The sequence below is a fragment of the Eublepharis macularius genome, chromosome 9, assembly GCF_028583425.1.
Source record: "Eublepharis macularius isolate TG4126 chromosome 9, MPM_Emac_v1.0, whole genome shotgun sequence".
In the NCBI taxonomy this organism is placed as follows: Eukaryota; Metazoa; Chordata; class Lepidosauria; order Squamata; family Eublepharidae; genus Eublepharis; species Eublepharis macularius.
In genome coordinates, this window is record NC_072798.1 from 9,323,055 (window position 1) to 9,340,094 (window position 17,040).

The following is a 17,040-nucleotide window of genomic DNA, read 5'->3' on the forward strand; positions in this document are numbered from 1 at the left end:
TCACTTTGGGTCAGCTGGAACAAGGGGGGAGTTTAAATTGCCCTTGGAGAAAATGGTCACATGGCTGGTGGCCCCGCCCCCTGATCTCTAGACAGAGGGGAGTTTAGATTGCTGTCCGTGTCACTGGAGTGGCGCAGAGGGCAATCTCAACTCCCCTGTGTCTGGACATCAGGGGGCGGGGCCACCAGCCATGTGACCATTTTCAAGGGGTGCCGGAACTCCGTCCCACCGCGTTCCAGCTGAAAAAAAGCCCTGGCTGGCATCTGTTCTGTCGCCCCCACCAGTTCCCTGTTAAGGGGCAGGGCTTCCAGGCCAGCAGGTCTGAGTCCAGACACTTCTTGTGTTTAGCAATTAACTACTGGTAGCTCCTAGGCCTATAATCAACAAACCCTGAATATCAAATGAACATGAAATGAAATCTTGCTAGAAAAATCATGATTTCAGGCCCTTATGAAAGAGAAGTACTTTTCACCCATTGCTAACTAGCTGGGATGATGATAAGATGGGATGATCCCATAAAGCCGCACTGATCTCTTTAGAAGAAAGGTAGGGTACAAATTTGATGATCAGTAATAGCAATCGTTGAACATTTATAGCGTTCAAGAGTTCCATTTATTCGTTACCAAGAACAGTAATAATGGTCTAGATTGGTGAATATTTTAAGTGTCCTTGAAGTTCAAAAGGGACCAATATTTCAAATGATGATCAGATGATGATGATGATGATGATGATGATGATGATGATGATGATGATGATGATGATGATGATGATGATGGCATTTGGAATGCCCTCAAAGCTCAAAAGTGACTATGTGTTTCAAATATATTTATTGTTAGTGTTGTCATTATGACATTTGGAACCCCTTGAAGCTCAAAAGAGGACATGTCAGTCTATGATGCACTGTTAACCATCCCAATAACTTCTTGCTATTGTTTCCTCTTTCATTTGGCACTTTTCTCAGGACATAGAATCATAGGGTTGGAAGGTACCTCCAGGGACATCTAGTCCAACCCCCTGCATAATGCAGGAAATTCACAACTACTTCTTCCCCCACACCCCCAGTGGCCCCTGCTCCATGCCCAGAAGATAGCAAAACACTGTCAGGATCCCTAATCAAACTGGCCTGGGGAAAATTGCTACCTGACCCCAAGGTGGTAATTGGTCTTACCCTGGGCATGTAAGAAGGGGCCATGAGAAGTGAGCACTGATGTAACCCTTCCTGCTCTCCCTCTCATGATCTTCCCAGGTTCACAAACTCAGAATTGCTGTCAGATGGCCATCTAGCCTCTGCTTAAAACCCCCCAAAGAAGGAGAGCCCACCACCACCTCCCAGGGAAGCCTGTTCCACTGAGGAAGCACTCTGTCAGGAAGTTCTTCCTAATGTTTAGCCGAAAACTCTTTTGATTTAATTTCAACCCTTTGGTTCTGGTCCGACCTTCATAGTCGTTAGAGTGTTAGACTAGGATCTGGGAGGCCAAAGTTTGAATTCCCACTCTGCCATGGAAGCTTGCTGGGTGATCTTGGGCCAGGCATACCATCTCAGCCTAACCTACCTCACGGGGTTGCTGTAAAGATAAATGAAAGAGAGAAGGATAATGAAAAGTACTTTGAGTGCCCATTGGGAGGAAAGGGGGTAGGTACAAATAGCTGAATACTTAAATAATGAGAAGATGCCAGCCAATGCGTTCATTTGTGTGCATGGTTTCCCATTAAGCATATCTGACTCCAGGCCAGTACCAGAACTACCAGGTGTGTTCTTGGGGCGGGTATACCTTCAGCTGCACAGCACGTTTGCATGGCCAGCAGCAATAGGTGTGCCCTTAAAGGCACTCCACCTGCCTAATGTGGTTTTTGCATGCATGTAAGAATGCTGAGTCAGCTGGGTGCTCCAATCGGCCTTCCTTTGCTGGCAGTCAGCCGTCGGTGGCTTTGGAGCCAAACCCGGCCTACGAAGGCTACTAGCTGGCTCAAAGACCAATCTGCACCTTTGTATGCACACACACGCTAACACACAAATTCTCCTTTCTGGATCATCGCAGAACTCGTGGCTCTTGTTGCAGTTTTGGGGCCAGTTGTACGCTAGGACGGGAAACTACGGTGGGAAGAGAAGCAAACAAAGTGGAGCTTGCTGTAATTTGTGTTGCTGAAGGCTATAAGGACCCAGTCTGACTTGCTATTTGTATGTTTATTAAAATATTTATGCCTCACCTTTCCTCTTGGCTCAAAGTGGCTTATTGAGCCATTTTGGTGTAGTGGTTAAGAGCGGCAGGACTCTAATCTGGAGAGCCAGGTTTGATTCCCCACTCCTCCACTTGAAGCCAGGTGACCTTGGGTCAGTCACTGCTTCTCGGAGCTCTCTCACCCACCTCACAGGGTGATTGTCATGGGGATAATAATAACACGTTCTGTAAACTGTTTTGGGTAGGTGTTAAGTTATGTCAAAGGGCAGTATATAAATTGAACGTTATTATAGTATTATTATTGTGCCTCAAACATCAGTTCCATATAAACCAACCAACCCACTGAAGCTTTTCTGCTACCATGCCTGCACTTCTTTATGTGCTTCTTTATCTTTTAACTGGAACGAAAGGAGCAGATAATGCCAATGAAATGCCTGTGTTTAGAGCAACACAAATTTAAAAGCATTCCTATCAGACAAAATTGCATTATTGTGGAAGCACATAGCCACGACTGGGACAGTATACAGCCAGTGTTTCTCAGCAGCCGCGTTCGCAGAGAGTGATAAGAATGCACACACAGATATGTGGGTCTGTAGACCCAGAGATCTATGGGCTACAGAGAACCCCTCCCCCAGTTATTTATTTGTGCAAACAAAGCAGGAAAGAAGCAAGAAAGCCAAGAAAGAACGAACAAACCAAACTATAGCAAAAACCAGTGGTGGCAACTCTGTACGTATGCTTCTATACAATGTCTCCAGATATGGCCTACGGAGGACTTTATCTGTAAATGCCTTTTCTGAGATCTGAAAATGACAGCTCAGCAATTTAGGTTTCCTGTCATGTTATGGAAACTATAATTGAGCACATCATGCCACCTTGTGGATCTCTGGGGAAATACAAATAATAAGAGCAGCGCCGAAAAGCCCTTGGAAATTCCTGCAAATACCCACTGGCAACCTTTACTATAGATCAGAACTAAAGAGAAGTTGGTTCACAAATGACCCATGATGGGATTGGATATGGCAGGTAGGAACCATCGTTCAGTGGCATACCACAAGCATGGTGCCGTGGCGTGGCGTGGCGTGGGTTGGGAGCGCCCGAGGCAACTCCCGGGCACAACACATGCTCATGCTTCACATGCGCATGCTCCTGGAACTGCGCAATGACATCACTTCTGGGAAGTGACATCATCGCACATGGCTCAGCTGCCCCCCCCCTCCCCGGAGCGCTCCTGCAATTCGGGCTCCTCACCTCCCCGCCCCTTACCAGGCAGCCCTCCGTGGCAGCTGCTTGTGCTGCCACCGCCAGCTCGGCGTGCTCCTCGGCTGCAGGATGACCAACAAAAGTTTCAAACTGTGCCGTCGCTACCTAAAATAGATCTCAGGCAGCCAATGTGGGGAAAACCTTTTCTTTGCCCCAATCCCCAGACAGCTGCTGCCAGAGTAGACATTACTGAGTAGGATGGACCAGTAGTCTGACTCAACATAAGGCAACCTCTTACGTTCCAACTGAAGCCCATGTCATATGATGCTGCATTGTACCAAGATGGACTCTTGGTCTATCGTGGTCAGCATTGTGTGCTCTGACAGGCAACAGCTGTCCAGGTTCTAAGGTGGAGGTCTTTCACATCACCCAATACCTGAGCCGTTTAATTGGAGATGCCGGGGATTGAACCTGAGACCTTCTGCATGCAATGCAGGTGTTCTGCCACTGAGCCACAGCCCCTCTCCACAGTGCAAGTCTCTTTGGGGATTCATCTCCAACACAGAGCTGTGACCTGGATAGCCCAGGTGAGCCTGATCTCATCAGATCTCAGAAGCTAAGCAGGGTCAGTCTTGGTTAGTAATTGGATGGGAGACCTCCAATGAAGACCAAGGAGGCAGAGGCAGGCAATGGCAAATTGCCTCTGTTAGTCTCTTGCCTTGAAAACTCTGCCGGGCTTGCCATAAATCAGCTATGACTTGAGGGCACTCTCCACTTCTCCAAATGCAATTCACGAACTTGTATAATGTAATGCTATGCCTGAGTAGATGTACTCTATGACATTCTACTAGAGCTAAACTGGAGGTCTTTTATTATGGAGCTGGCCGCTGGACCATGAGCGACCCTGACATTACCAATATTACCCATGGCTGCTTTGCACCATGTCTGTTTGTAGAATTTCCCCCTTCCTTTTCCACTCCTCTGCCCCTCAGACCTCATGGCCTCCTCTGAGTGGGACTTAGTTAGGAACAGAGGGCAAAGCTCCAAAGCAAAATGCAGTCATTATCAAAGAATACCAGCACCGTTTGCACAACCCTTAACCTGTGACCCCCCACCGGGCAAATATTTGCCTGAGCCTGAACAAAGTTAGCATTTCTAAAGAGTGTTCAAAACACTCTAGGGTCTCCTGTTTTTCTTTCCTTGAACTTGGTTCGGTGGTGCAGAGGGACCCACCGCTTGGTCCTACCTGCTCCTTTTCCACAAGAAAGAGAGAAAAATGAAACATCCAACTCTCTCATTTCTGGTGCTGTTCTTTGCTTTGGAAATATGGAGTTTTGACTTGCTCATTGAAGACATCCCGGAGGTATGTATCCATTTCTGTAACGTGCCTCAAGTTTCTGCAGCTCATATAAGCTGGTGCTGAATTCAGCTAATTTAAGAAGAGTCGTCTTTTTTAAATTCTCCCTTTCTGGGAATCTTGTAGTGGGATCCTAAACTACTTTACATGCTTCTAAGTCCACAGAAGCCAACAGCTTTAGAGTGGTGTAACTTACCTTTCCCTAGCTAGGATTGCACTGTTCGTATGTTTCATGTGGGTAACCATGTTCATCTGTAGTAGAAGAGCAAGATTGTAGTCCAGTAGCAGCTTAAAGAACAGCAAAATTTCCAGAAAGAAGCTTGACTCTCAAAACGTATACCCTGGGAACCTTCAAGATGCATCTAGACTCGAATCTTGCTCTTCCTCTGTTAATACATTTAATCCCTTAAAGCAAAGCTTTAATTAGCTTAAATGGTGGGATCGTCAACTGACTTTAATTAGCAGCAGCCAATTTTAATTAGTTTGGGCAAACTGTACTTGATGGGAGTAAAGTACCTTAATAATTAACAGTATTATTCCATTTTATCCTGCCTTTCTGGCAAGCGTAGCCTATTTTATTATCACAACAACCTTGCAAAGTAGTTTAGGCTGAGATCTGGGGTCTGGCAAGGAAATGTTGGAGAGGGGGACAATTTAGAAATCCCGCCCCCCCAATTCTCCCCCTCCAGAAACTTCTAAGTCGGCTCGTTTCTCCTCCTCTGGCTTTTCCTTTAACTGACTCTCAGCTGCTTTCAACATTGTGTCATACAGCTCCCCCTTCTTTAACTTAATTTTAAAAAGCATAATCCAATATCCTGTTTCCAGCAACAGCTGACCAATTACCTCCAGAAGGCTGACAAGAACAGCATGGAGGCCAAAGCCTATGTCTGTTAATCACACACACGCATGCGCACATGCCGGTATACAGAGGCATCTTTTGCTTCGGAACATGGAAGTTTCATTTAGTCATCATGACTAATATCTATTGATGGATCTCTTCTCCATGAACAAGCGCAGTTCCTTTTTATATCCAGCCAAACGTTCCATCCTGTTTCAGTGAATTCCACAAGTCGATCACTCTTGGAATAAATCATAGAGTTGGAAGGGGCCTTACAGTCCATCTTGTTCAACCCCCTCCCCAATCCAGGAACAGCCTAAAGTATTCCTGACAAATATTCATCTAGCCACTCCTTGAAGATTGCCAGTGAGGGGGAACCCACCATATTCCTAGGCAGATGTTTGGTCTGCCTTGAATTCACTGCCCACTGATTTCATTGGGTGCCTTCGGCTTATTGTTTTTACTGTATGTTTTAATCATATTTTATTAAACAGTTTTTGAGCAATGGACAAGAAGCTTAGTGTAATGAGAAAGGGAGAGAAAGTTCTCTCTACCCACTTTCTCAACCCTGTATATACTTTTTCAAACTTCGATAACATCATCCTTTTTTGAGCACTGATCTTTTGGGGGGGGGTCTCCTTATAGGATCTGGAAGAGTTGCTTGACTTTGAGTTGGATGGATTCCCTTCACGACGGGTACAGAGAAATGGCAGATACCGGGTATGGTACCATTCTTGCGTATTTTTTTACAAAAAAAAGAAAAGAAAAACAGGAGGATAAGAGGGAAACAGCAAGACTCATAGGTTTCTCCAGTGGCCCAAGCTGCCTCCCCTCAGAACCATTTCAGGTTTGAAAAATTGTGTGGGGTGTGTGTGTCCTGAAGCCTTCGGTCTCCACTCCACAGTCACAATCTATCAGGCACTATGTATGCCAGAACTAAGGAGAACCCATCATTCACATGTGACAATTACACAGGATGTAAGGCGAGGAACCAGACCCAACCTATATACCCCGTAATGTGTAAAGAAGGGTTGAAACTATGTAAGGTGGTCTGGAAAGACCAAAAAAAGATGGCGGAGAGAGTACCCATCTTTTATCCTTCAAGGTCTAATAATGTTTTGATTGTCAAAACTATCTGGAGGTGAAAGGGTTAAATCCTCTCTTGTGTACTCCCTCTAAGGGCTCTGTTCAGAATCAGGTCCTTGCCTGACTGCTGTTGCCCTTTATTTTCCAAACAGAGATTGCTTGGGATCTGACCAGGTGAGCTCCTTTCAGGAGATTTGAGTGGCCGCATCTGTGGGCATTTAGTCTGGTTGTTCATTTCTGGAAATCTGTTTCTTGTGATACATGCAGGTAAATCAGGGGTGGCGCCCAAGGCTGGGGGCAGCACCAGATCTGTTGCTGGCCCTATGTGTGCGCGCGCCCCGGACTGCATGATGACATCACTGCGTGTGATGTCATCATGCAGCAAGCCAGCCCCATTGGTGCGGCGGGTGGCTGGGACGGCGAGCGGAGGATGCCCGCACTCCCAGTCAGGTGCGGTGGGTGGCTGGGGAGCTGCATGTGTGTCCTCCCAGCCCTCTTGCTCCGTTGTTCCGCACGCCGCCCCGGACGCCTGCCGGGCCTGGCCCACTGCTGCTGCGCCCGGCCTGGGGTGTGTGTTGGTGGCGGCAGCAGTGCGGGGCAGGAGGTCTGGCAGGCTGCAGCAGCTGTGGGTCAGGCACAGCAGGCGGCCGGAGCAGCACACGAGTGGCTTCCTATCCATCCTGCTCAGCCGCCAGCTCCACAGCATGCGCCCCCGCCCCCAACGCCCCCTCTGGCACCCCCTTCGGTGCCTCAGCGCTCAAGGCGGGGCCCAGACCTGCCTCAATGGGCATGCTGGCCCTGTGCAGGTTAATGGTTAACTCAGAATTGAGGGATGCAATTGTTTAATTCATGGCATGAGGTGGAGGTGTCCTTTATATCCTTTGATGTTTGCTTTGGCACGGGAACCCTCTCGCTGTTGTGGTCAGAACTAATCTTAATATTGAAAGAGCCGGGATAGGAAATGATGGAACTATAATCTCAATGCAGTCTGGGTGTCATTATGTCATCTTGGAGCAACCTCTCAGCTCATCGTAGATGTGTCACCAATAACAGGCTGATATGGCCCAGTCAGAGATCAAGCAAGATATGCTGGATTTTGCCAATAAATATGTCTATGCAATTCTGATCGTAAAGGAACGGACTCTCAAGCTGCCATTCCATCAGGTCCTTGGGAGGTTTTTATTATTGATTGATTGATTGATTTGATTTGATTTGATTTATACCCTGCCCTCCCCACAGATGGGCTCAGGGCAGCTAACAACATTAAAAAAATACATTAAAAGTCACAAAACTGTAAAATCAATAGTAATTTTTTTAAAGTCATTAAAATAGTCCAGGAGCAGGCTATTTAAACAAATATTGGGAGTCCGTATAGGAGCATAGCAGATGGCCGAGGGCAGCCCCAGAAAAAATGGTGGTCTTAGATGGAAGCAGGAGGACACCCGCCGGCACTCAGCCAAAGGCCCAGGGGAACATCTCTGTTTTCCAGGCCCTGTGGAACTGTAACAGGTCCCGCAGGGCCCGGATCTCCAGCGGGAGACCATTCCACCAGGCCGGGGCCAGGGCAGAAAAAGCCCTGGCCCTGGTTGAGGCCAGACAATGTCCTTCGGGCCGGGGACCACCAGGAGTTGCTTGTCTGCAGAGCGCAACACTCTGCAGGTTGGAAAATCTCATGGCCCTTCCAAGTCCCTAGTCAACAATGCTCGCCTTTTTACCTTATTTCTGGGGTGTCGCCAAACATAAATGGGATATCATATCCCATCCAAGTCTTAGAGCCAATAGTCCGTTTGAGCAAAAAAAGACAGCCATATAACTAAAAAGTTACTGCTGTTCAATATTTATTAAAAACAAATGGTGTTTAATTGCAGCAGCTAAATATTTACATGCACCTAACGTTATATTAAAATCCAGGTCTGCCAACAGAGTCATTAAATGATAGTTAGAAGAGCAAACAGGCTTCTTATTCAGACGAGGATCCCAAAAAAATGGGATATCAACTGCTGCCGTCAGCAACTCTGAGAGTATCTCCTGCTACGTGGAGTTGCACATCTGGCGCTCCACATCTGCATTGCAGTTTAGAAGCTCCACCTGGTTGCCACATATCCCACTTCGCTCCCTCAAGCAAAGCAGGACAGGGGTGATTTATTGCAGCTTTGCTTTTTCAAGCTATCACACCCCAGGGATGGCGTATCTACCCACTGCCCTTTCTCATTACTGTACTTTGAATAGCAAGTTTGAATGGGTATAAGTGTGCGGCGCCTCCAGAGATCAGACTTAACACAGCATTCAAAATATAAGGAAGTTTAACAAATGAATAAAAAGAATACACACGGCCTGTGCATGAATTCAGGCTGAGCGAGAGGGCAAAGTACATCGTCCGCCACTCAGCTGGATGGCAGGAGGGAAATTGTTTAGGTGGGTAGCCCTGTCAGTCTGCAGTAGAACAGCAGGATTTGAGTTCAGTAGCACTTTAGGGACCAGCAAGATTTCCAGGGTATAAGCTTTTGAGAGTCAGAGCTCCCTTCTTCAGATACAAGAGGGAAATAGAGGTGAAACACTGTAGCACTATTGCTTTCGGTGAAAACTTAGAAGTGATGTCACTAGATTGGTGTGAGCCTGTAGGATCTCCCAAAAACTTTTCCAGATTTGACAGCCATTGGTCGGCAACCAGCGCGAGAGAAAGGGGGCAAGGAGAGGGGGAACGATGCTGTGCCAAATGTACGATCAAAACACCTGAAGTGACATCACCACATTGGTGTGACCCTGTAGGCAGGGCTTTTTTTCAGCGGGAACGCGGTGGAACAGAGTTCCGGAACCTCTCGAAAATGGTCACATGGCTGGTGGTCCCCGCCCCCTGATCTCCAGACAGAGGGGAGTTTAGATTGCCCTCCGCACCGCTGGAGCGGCGCGGAGGGCAATCTAAACTCCCCTCTGTCTGGAGATCAGGGGGTGGGGCCACCAGCCATGTGATCATTTTCTCCGAGGGCAACCCACTGAGTTCCACCACCTCTTTTCCCAGAAAAAAGCCCTGCCTGTAGGATCTGGGGGGATCTACAGGGTCACACCAATGTGGTGATGTCACTTCAGGTGTTTTGCTAGTACATTTGGCACAGCATCGTTCCCCATCTTCTTGCCCCCTTTCTCTCGCGCTGGTTGCTGACCAATGGCTGGCAACTCTGGAAAAGCACCACCATTAGAATGCATCCTCGGAATCCATGTATGGATCTTCCCAGTCAGTACTGGCCACATGGGGCAGCAGAGTTGGGTACTTGCTGGGACCCAAATGCACCAGGAGGGCCCACAAGCAACCCCCGGATGTTTGTGGAAAAACAGTAGCCATGCATCCTAAGCTTTGCTCCTACTTGCCCAGCACCCTTTTCCCTAGTGGGGCCAATCCTCTTCTATGGAACATGTGGAGGGCTGTATTGTAGGGAGGTGGTCTCAGTGAGATGCTTCACTAACGAGTTAGGGGCCATAGAATCACCAGCACCAGGGCTTTTTTTCTGGGAAAAGAGGTGGCGGAACTCAATCGGTTGCCCTTGGAGAAAATGGTCACATGGCTGGTGGCCCCGCCCCCTGGTCTCCAGACAGAGGGGAGTTTAGATTGCCCTACGCGCCGCTCGGCAATCTAAACTCCCCTCTGTCTGGAGATCAGGGGGCGGGGCCACCAGCCATGTGACCATTTTCAAGAGGTTCCGGAACTCTTGAAGAAGAAAAAAAGAGTGCTGCTATTTTTAATATCTTTACACAGTGCTTTTAATGTTTTATGATAATGTTTAATGGAATGTTTTAAATGTTTTTAATGCTGTTATCTGCCCTGAGCCTGCTTGCGGGGAGGGCGGAATATAAATATGATAAAATAAATAAATAAACTCCGTTCCCCCGCGTTCCCCCTGAAAAAAAGCCCTGACCACCACTATGCGGCCTTACCTCCTATCTGTTGCTTTAAGTATGTGCTCCTATGTACTACCTGTTGCTTTAAATATTACTCTCCTGGGTAGTTCTATGTCGTCAAAAATCAGTCCTAGAATTGCTTATGCTCTATTTCAACATTTCTTCAACTCTGTATTAGATTTTTGCTAATGCTATGTCTTTGTAAACTGGCAATTATTTATTCTCTGGCATTGTTTATAGAAAGGTCCATGGTATTGACTATATTAATCTCACACTACGTAATCCTCCTTAGGTCTCGGTGAGAAAGGCAGACTATAAATAAATAAATAAATAAATAAATAAATAAATAAATAAATAAATAAATAAATAAATATGAGCTTATGCTTGCAAAAGGGCAGTATCTTTCAATGAGCTGAAAAGCTGTATTGTCGAAGGCTTTCACGGCCGGTGAACGATGGTTGTTGTGGGTTTTCCAGGCTGTATTGCCGTGGTCTTGGCATTGTAGTTCCTGACGTTTCGCCAGCAGCTGTGGCTGGCATCTTCAGAGGTGTAGCACCAAAAGACAGAGATCTCTCAGTGTCACAGTGTGGAAAAGAAGAAGAAACCTTAAGAATGAACAGAGCATGGTTTCCAGTTCTGAAAAACACCAGGCTAACAAAACACTCTATACTCGACAATAGCCCTGCAGAGAAGATTAGCACATCAAGCACCAATCCATATGCAAAAGAACCTCCTCAGGATACAGTGAAGCCTCCCGCCATTAGCATTCCACACCCTGGGAAACTCTTACAGGATGACTCAGCTCAACCCCATCCCTCCTGAGTAGATACAAATGACCTGCCAACATCTTTTCCACACTGTGACACTGAGAGATCTCTGTCTTTTGGTGCTACACCTCTGAAGATGCCAGCCACAGCTGCTGGCGAAACGTCAGGAACTACAATGCCAAGACCACGGCAATACAGCCCGGAAAACCCACAACAACCAGCTGAAAAGCTACTCGCATGCAAAGAAACCCTTCCCCAATGGCGTAAAAAGAAACAAGGTTTAGGAGCCCCACCATGGTCACTTGCCCTGTTTCTCTGATCAGTGGATCAGGTCCCTGTGAAAAGATTAGGGAGACCCTTCTTAGTTTGTCTTGTTCATAGTTACAGGTGGGTAGTTATATTTGTCTGCAGTAGAAGAGCAAGAATTAAGTCCAGTGGTGTTTTCAAGACTAACAAAATATCCAGGTTATAAGCTTCCAATAGCCAAGCTCCCTTCATCAGATACAAGAATGGAGATCCCTGAATTCTTATATCTCAGTCAGAAGTTGGGTGGGAGATTGCAAAAAAGAGAGTCAGGATGCAAAGGCACAACACAAAATGCAATGAGCTTGATTAAAGCAGGGCAGAAATGCTTAGGGAAAGGAAATGCAGGGGTAGGGTTCTTATCTCTCTACAGATGCTAATTTTCTGCATGAAAGGAGCGTTCCAGTCAAGGCAGGTTTATATACCTTGTGCTAGAACAGTGAAGCTCAATCCCAGCATGTTCTCCCAGCATTTTCTCCTGCTTAGGTGACAACCTGCATGAACCTCAAACATGAGAATTAAAACCTGCCCCTTCTAGCTTTGCACAAACACTAGTGTGTCCAGAAGCAATTCTGGAATGATACCAGAGGCCATATTCCTTCAGTGAATGTTGATTTGGAAGCAATCCCTTGTCTTTGGGCCAGGCCAGCTGTGATGTTGGGACAATCACAGGCTAATCTTCCTGGCCTTTTTTATAGGCCAATCATATGGGGTCCTCATATTGCGGCATTGTGCACAGGAGACAATGGGGTTTAATCTTGCCCCCTTATGGTTTTCCTGATGGAACTGAAATCGTTCCAATGAGCTGTTCCAAGCTCTGGAAGAGAGTGACTGTCTCTCCCTCCCCCTCAGGGTTTTTTTTCTGGGAAAAGAGGTGGGGGAACTCAGTGGTGGAACTCAGGACCGCACAATGACGTCACTTTGGGTCAGCTGGGAAAAGGGGGGAGTTTTTTAAAGTTTAAATCACTCTTGGCGAAAATGGTCACATGGCCGGTGGCCCTGCCCCCTGATCTCCAGACAGAGAGCTTGGAGGGCAATCTAAGCTCCCCTCTGTCTGGAGATCAGGGGGCGGGGCCACTGGCCATGTGACCATTTTCAAGAGGTGCCGGAACTCCATTCCACCGCGTTCCAGCGGAAAAAAAGCCCTGCTCCCCCTACTTCCAGAATTAGTAATAGGGCAAATGAGTTGATTTTAATCAGCAAAACCACAGGAGGGAAGGGGTAAGCCCACTCTCTACCCCTGCCAGGGTTCCAATCCACCTTGGAGCCCTTTAAGCCTGCAACTGCACTTTTAAAGGTGTAGGGAGATTCCTTTGTGCATATCCTAGCATCCCGTCTGTTGGGGTCCCAAGCTCCTTGAATGCCCTGGAGGCTGAATTCTTATTTCTTGTGTTTTTCTTTCTCTAGAGAAGCACATCCAATACCGACGATTCGGAAGAAGCGGTGAGTTTTCCAAACCACACCCCCTGCTGATACATGCACACACTGGGATTGCCAGTCTCCGGTGGGGACTGGAGAGGTCCTGGAATTACTACTGATCTCCGGACAATAGAGATCAGTTCCCCATGAGAACACAGTTGTTTTGGAGGGTGAACTGGGCTCTATGGCTCCCTTCCCTCTCCAAACTCTGCCTTCCCCAGTCTCTGCCCCAAATCTCCTGGAATTTCTTAACCTGGAGGTGGCAACTCTAGCACACCCACTCTTTCTTCGGCAAGGTGCATTTTCTCTGTTAATCATTATCTTGAAATCAATCCCACCATTTGTTTAGCATTTTCTGTTTTCTTGCTGAGTTCCGGGATATTAACCAGCTCGGATTCTTCAAAGAGCTGCATTCGCTTGTGCAATGTTGGCCCAATGGAAATTGACCAGGGGGAGGGGGTCTCAGCAGGGGGAAAAACACAGCACCGCAAGTTGAGAACATTTTTTTAAAAAAAGAAAGAGGACAGCAAGAGCCTGTACTCGTTGACGTTCAGTCTGAACAAATAAACTACTGAAGCTTAAAGCTTTAATATGGTCTCAAGCAAGTTCCCTGCTAGTTGCTAGTATAGCCCCTTGGAGGGGGTTGGAGAGCTGCCTCTTACTGCAGATGTCCCCAACCTCATTGAACCTATGGGCACTTTTGTAATTTTGAGAATGAGTAGTAAGCACCAGTACAAAATTGATGCTAGGGGGGGGGCAATGACAAAAAGCTCAGGAGGTCCCAAGCCAAGTGTTCTCCGATGAAGGGGACAGATGTTTGCAAATGGGGTGTGACCCCCATCCACTTGTCCAGCCACCAAAAAACCTCCATGAGCGAGTTTGGTGTTTTACAGGCAGTTCAGGGCAGTCACAATACGGCACCTGTCTGGGCCCCAATAATCTGGTTGTGAGGATAAAATGGAGGAGGGGAGAATGATTATGTATATTGCTATGACTTCCTTGGACAAAAATGTGAAAGACTGAGAGCCAAGCTACAAGTGACGCCTGACACAGGTCGGACACTTGTCAGCTTCCCTCGAGTTTTGATGGGAAATGTAGGCGTCCTGGTCTTGCAGCTGTAATGGAGAGCCAAGCTGTAAAACCAGGACGCCTACATTTCCCATCAAAACTCGAGGGAAGCTGACAAGTGTCCGACCTGTGTCAGGCATCACTTGTAGCTTGGCTCTGATAAAAGAGAAACTTTTGTTTCTCTTTTGTTTCTCAAAGAACCTTGAGGTTCTTTGGGGTTATGTCCTTGAACAGCTAACAGCTGATGCTCCATATGTCTGAAGCTTAACATTGACTGGAATTCTTCTGAGCAGGAACGGAGCAGGTTCGGGACAAAGTTGGATATAAATCTTGGAATTAAATTATTCGTACTGACAGTAATAAAATGTTCCTCAGGCAAATTTCTGGATGGGATTTGGAATTGCACCGTTACCTATCTGGATCCATCTCAGTGTTTTGTTATCTGCAGGTGAAAGGAGATGACAACATAATTCTTTATAGCTACAAGGTCCAATCGGTCGTTATGTCTCGACTGGCCAATACGATGGTCCAAAGCAAAGTGGCAAATAATGCCAAACATCCTCAGAACCTGGTCTTTGATGTCCAGATCCCCAAAGGGGCCTTCATTCACAACTTCACCATGTAAGTAAGAGCAGAGCAGCTTTGACGGCTGCTCGTGCACACAGATGTGGTGTGACCCTTATGTCATATCGGAGGTGACTTTTGAGGATCCCTCAGGGGTCATTTCGTAGAAAAAGAGCTGGAGGAACTCATTAACATGACTCATTAGCATAACTCATTAGCATATGCCACGCCCCTTTGCCAACACCAGAAGTGTGTTATTAGCATAACTGATTTGCATATGCCACACTCCCTGACATCACCTATCCTGGCTGTTTTGGACCCAATCTGGCCATTCGGGGCCAAAATTGGGCTCAAAATGGCAAAAGGGGGCTGAAAATGGCTGAAAAGCGGGCCCAAAATGGTCATGATCAGGCTGCTGATGAGCGGGAGAGTGATCCACCACCCATCAGAGGCCCGATCCGGGCCATTTCGGCCCCAATCCAGGCCGAAACAGGCCCCAAATGGCTGAGAGTCAGGTGGGCGGGGCCACCTGACATGTGACTTCTTCGGGAAACTGCCGGAACTGTGTTCCTGCATGTTCCCCCTCGAAATGAGCCCTGGGATCCCTGTGAGCTGCAAAAACAATTTGCCTGGTGGAGATGAAGGCTGCTTTGCAGGCACCACAAGTCCAAAGCTCTTTGAGGGGCTTGTGGTAGAACTATCCAAGATGGACTCTAGGGCAGAAGTATGGGGGCCCAGTTCAAGGGCTGGGGGGTGGGGAAGGCTGTCATTTTGCATTTGAAATATATCTAATATGGGAGGCATAAGTTCCTTACATCTAAAATTACCTAATTGCATCTCTGGAAACAGGGATTTGATTGCCTGATGGTGCAGTATTCTCTCACTCTTGGGGAGGGGGTCATTGATCAGCCCCTCAAGAATTTCTCCCTATTAACTATTCTCCTCCCTTGGGCTTCTGTTGTTATCAAAACAGGTCTCCTTAATTTGTTGGGGGAATTAGCATTAAAGGAGATAAGCGAGAAGGGATAATTAGGAATCTTCACCAATGCTTCCTGTTATTCTCTTAGAGAACACGCAAATAAATCAGGCAGATGTTCAACAGGAAAGGTTTTTTATTAAAAGAGAAATAAAAGGGCACTCAAACAAGCTCAAAATACAAACGGCACACATACAAGGCTAGCTAAGAAAACAGAGAGGAAAATGGGAAAGAGTAATTTGGGACAGGGTGATAAATACCAGTCTTGAAGAAGGAGGGATCTGTGGGAGCAGCAGCAAAATGACCAGCGTTTCATGGAGAAGAGAGGAAGAAAGAAGACTCAAGCAAACTTGAGGGTGTGTGGATGGGTCCCAGAATACACAAGCACTGAACACATGGCTGGGAGGCCCAGTTATAGGGCCAAACTTTTCCTGGGGCAAAACAATAGCTTCATGGCTTGTCCGGAGGTAAGACAATAACTTGGGAAGGGTTTGATATGACCATCTGAGATGGACTATAGGTAAAAATGCTGCTTGGTGACCTGGTAAGTACCGGATGGGACAGCTGTGAGGTGTACTGAATAGCTTTATTATAAGCAGGGAAGGGGAGGTTAAGGAAAGAGTTAATAGGATTAGGGATTTCTCAAGAAGCCTCATTATTGCTGCTTCTCCCTGGGCTATGGGGGCTGTCAGTCAGTCATTTCTCCTATGACTCATGGCTTGGTAACTTTCCAGTCTCCAAGATAGCTGGCATCCGCTCTCCTTTGGGCCATGCAGTGCCCAGGACTTACGGCAAGGGGTTTATGATATTCCATATTTATAAACCGTCCTTGCAGTGTGGGGAAGGGGTCTGACAGCTAACACTGTGATTAAAACACCTTTATTTCTGTGCACTTTTGGGTTGCTGGGGAGAGAGACAAGATAGAACCGTTTTAAATAAAGAAATGCCTTCCAGTAGCCCCTTTGTTATTACTGGTCTTCTGTCTCTCAGGAACGTCAATGGCATCACATTCACGAGCTCGATTAAAGAAAAATCTGAAGCCAGAAGCCAATACGCACAAGCCAGAGCCAGAGGCAAAACAGCTGGAATATTGAGGTACAGCCCTGACTATATAGCCATCCTATATCTTGTCACCACAACAAGAGAGGTAGTGTTGTGTAGTGGTTAGACAAGGATTCCTGGAACTCTGGTTCAAAATACCTGTGGAGCCATGAAGTTTGCTTGCTGAGTGACTTTGGATCAATCACTGTGGCTTGGCCCAGCCTACCTCGCATGGTTGTTGAGTGGGTAAACTGGAGAAAGGGAGAATTGTGCATGGCTGAACTCCCTCAGAGGAAAGACAGAATAAAAATGTAATCGTCAATATTTTGTCTTTTCAGAAGTGG

At 46.9% G+C, this 17,040-nt stretch overlaps 1 protein-coding gene across 3 annotated transcripts in view; it reads left to right on the forward strand.

Annotated features, from left to right (window-relative positions):
- Nucleotides 1-4,532: 4,532 nt before the first annotated feature.
- The window catches only part of ITIH2 (inter-alpha-trypsin inhibitor heavy chain 2), a 45,640-nt gene continuing 33,132 nt past the window's right edge, over nt 4,533-17,040 (forward strand). For all 3 annotated transcript variants that reach the window (XM_054988250.1, XM_054988251.1, XM_054988249.1), the window contains exons 1-5: nt 4,533-4,746; nt 6,224-6,298; nt 13,036-13,071; nt 14,564-14,736; nt 16,646-16,750. In XM_054988250.1, the coding sequence (XP_054844225.1) occupies nt 4,660-4,746; nt 6,224-6,298; nt 13,036-13,071; nt 14,564-14,736; nt 16,646-16,750 (476 nt within the window). In that variant the 5' untranslated portion in view covers nt 4,533-4,659. The remainder of the gene's footprint in view (nt 4,747-6,223; nt 6,299-13,035; nt 13,072-14,563; nt 14,737-16,645; nt 16,751-17,040) is intronic.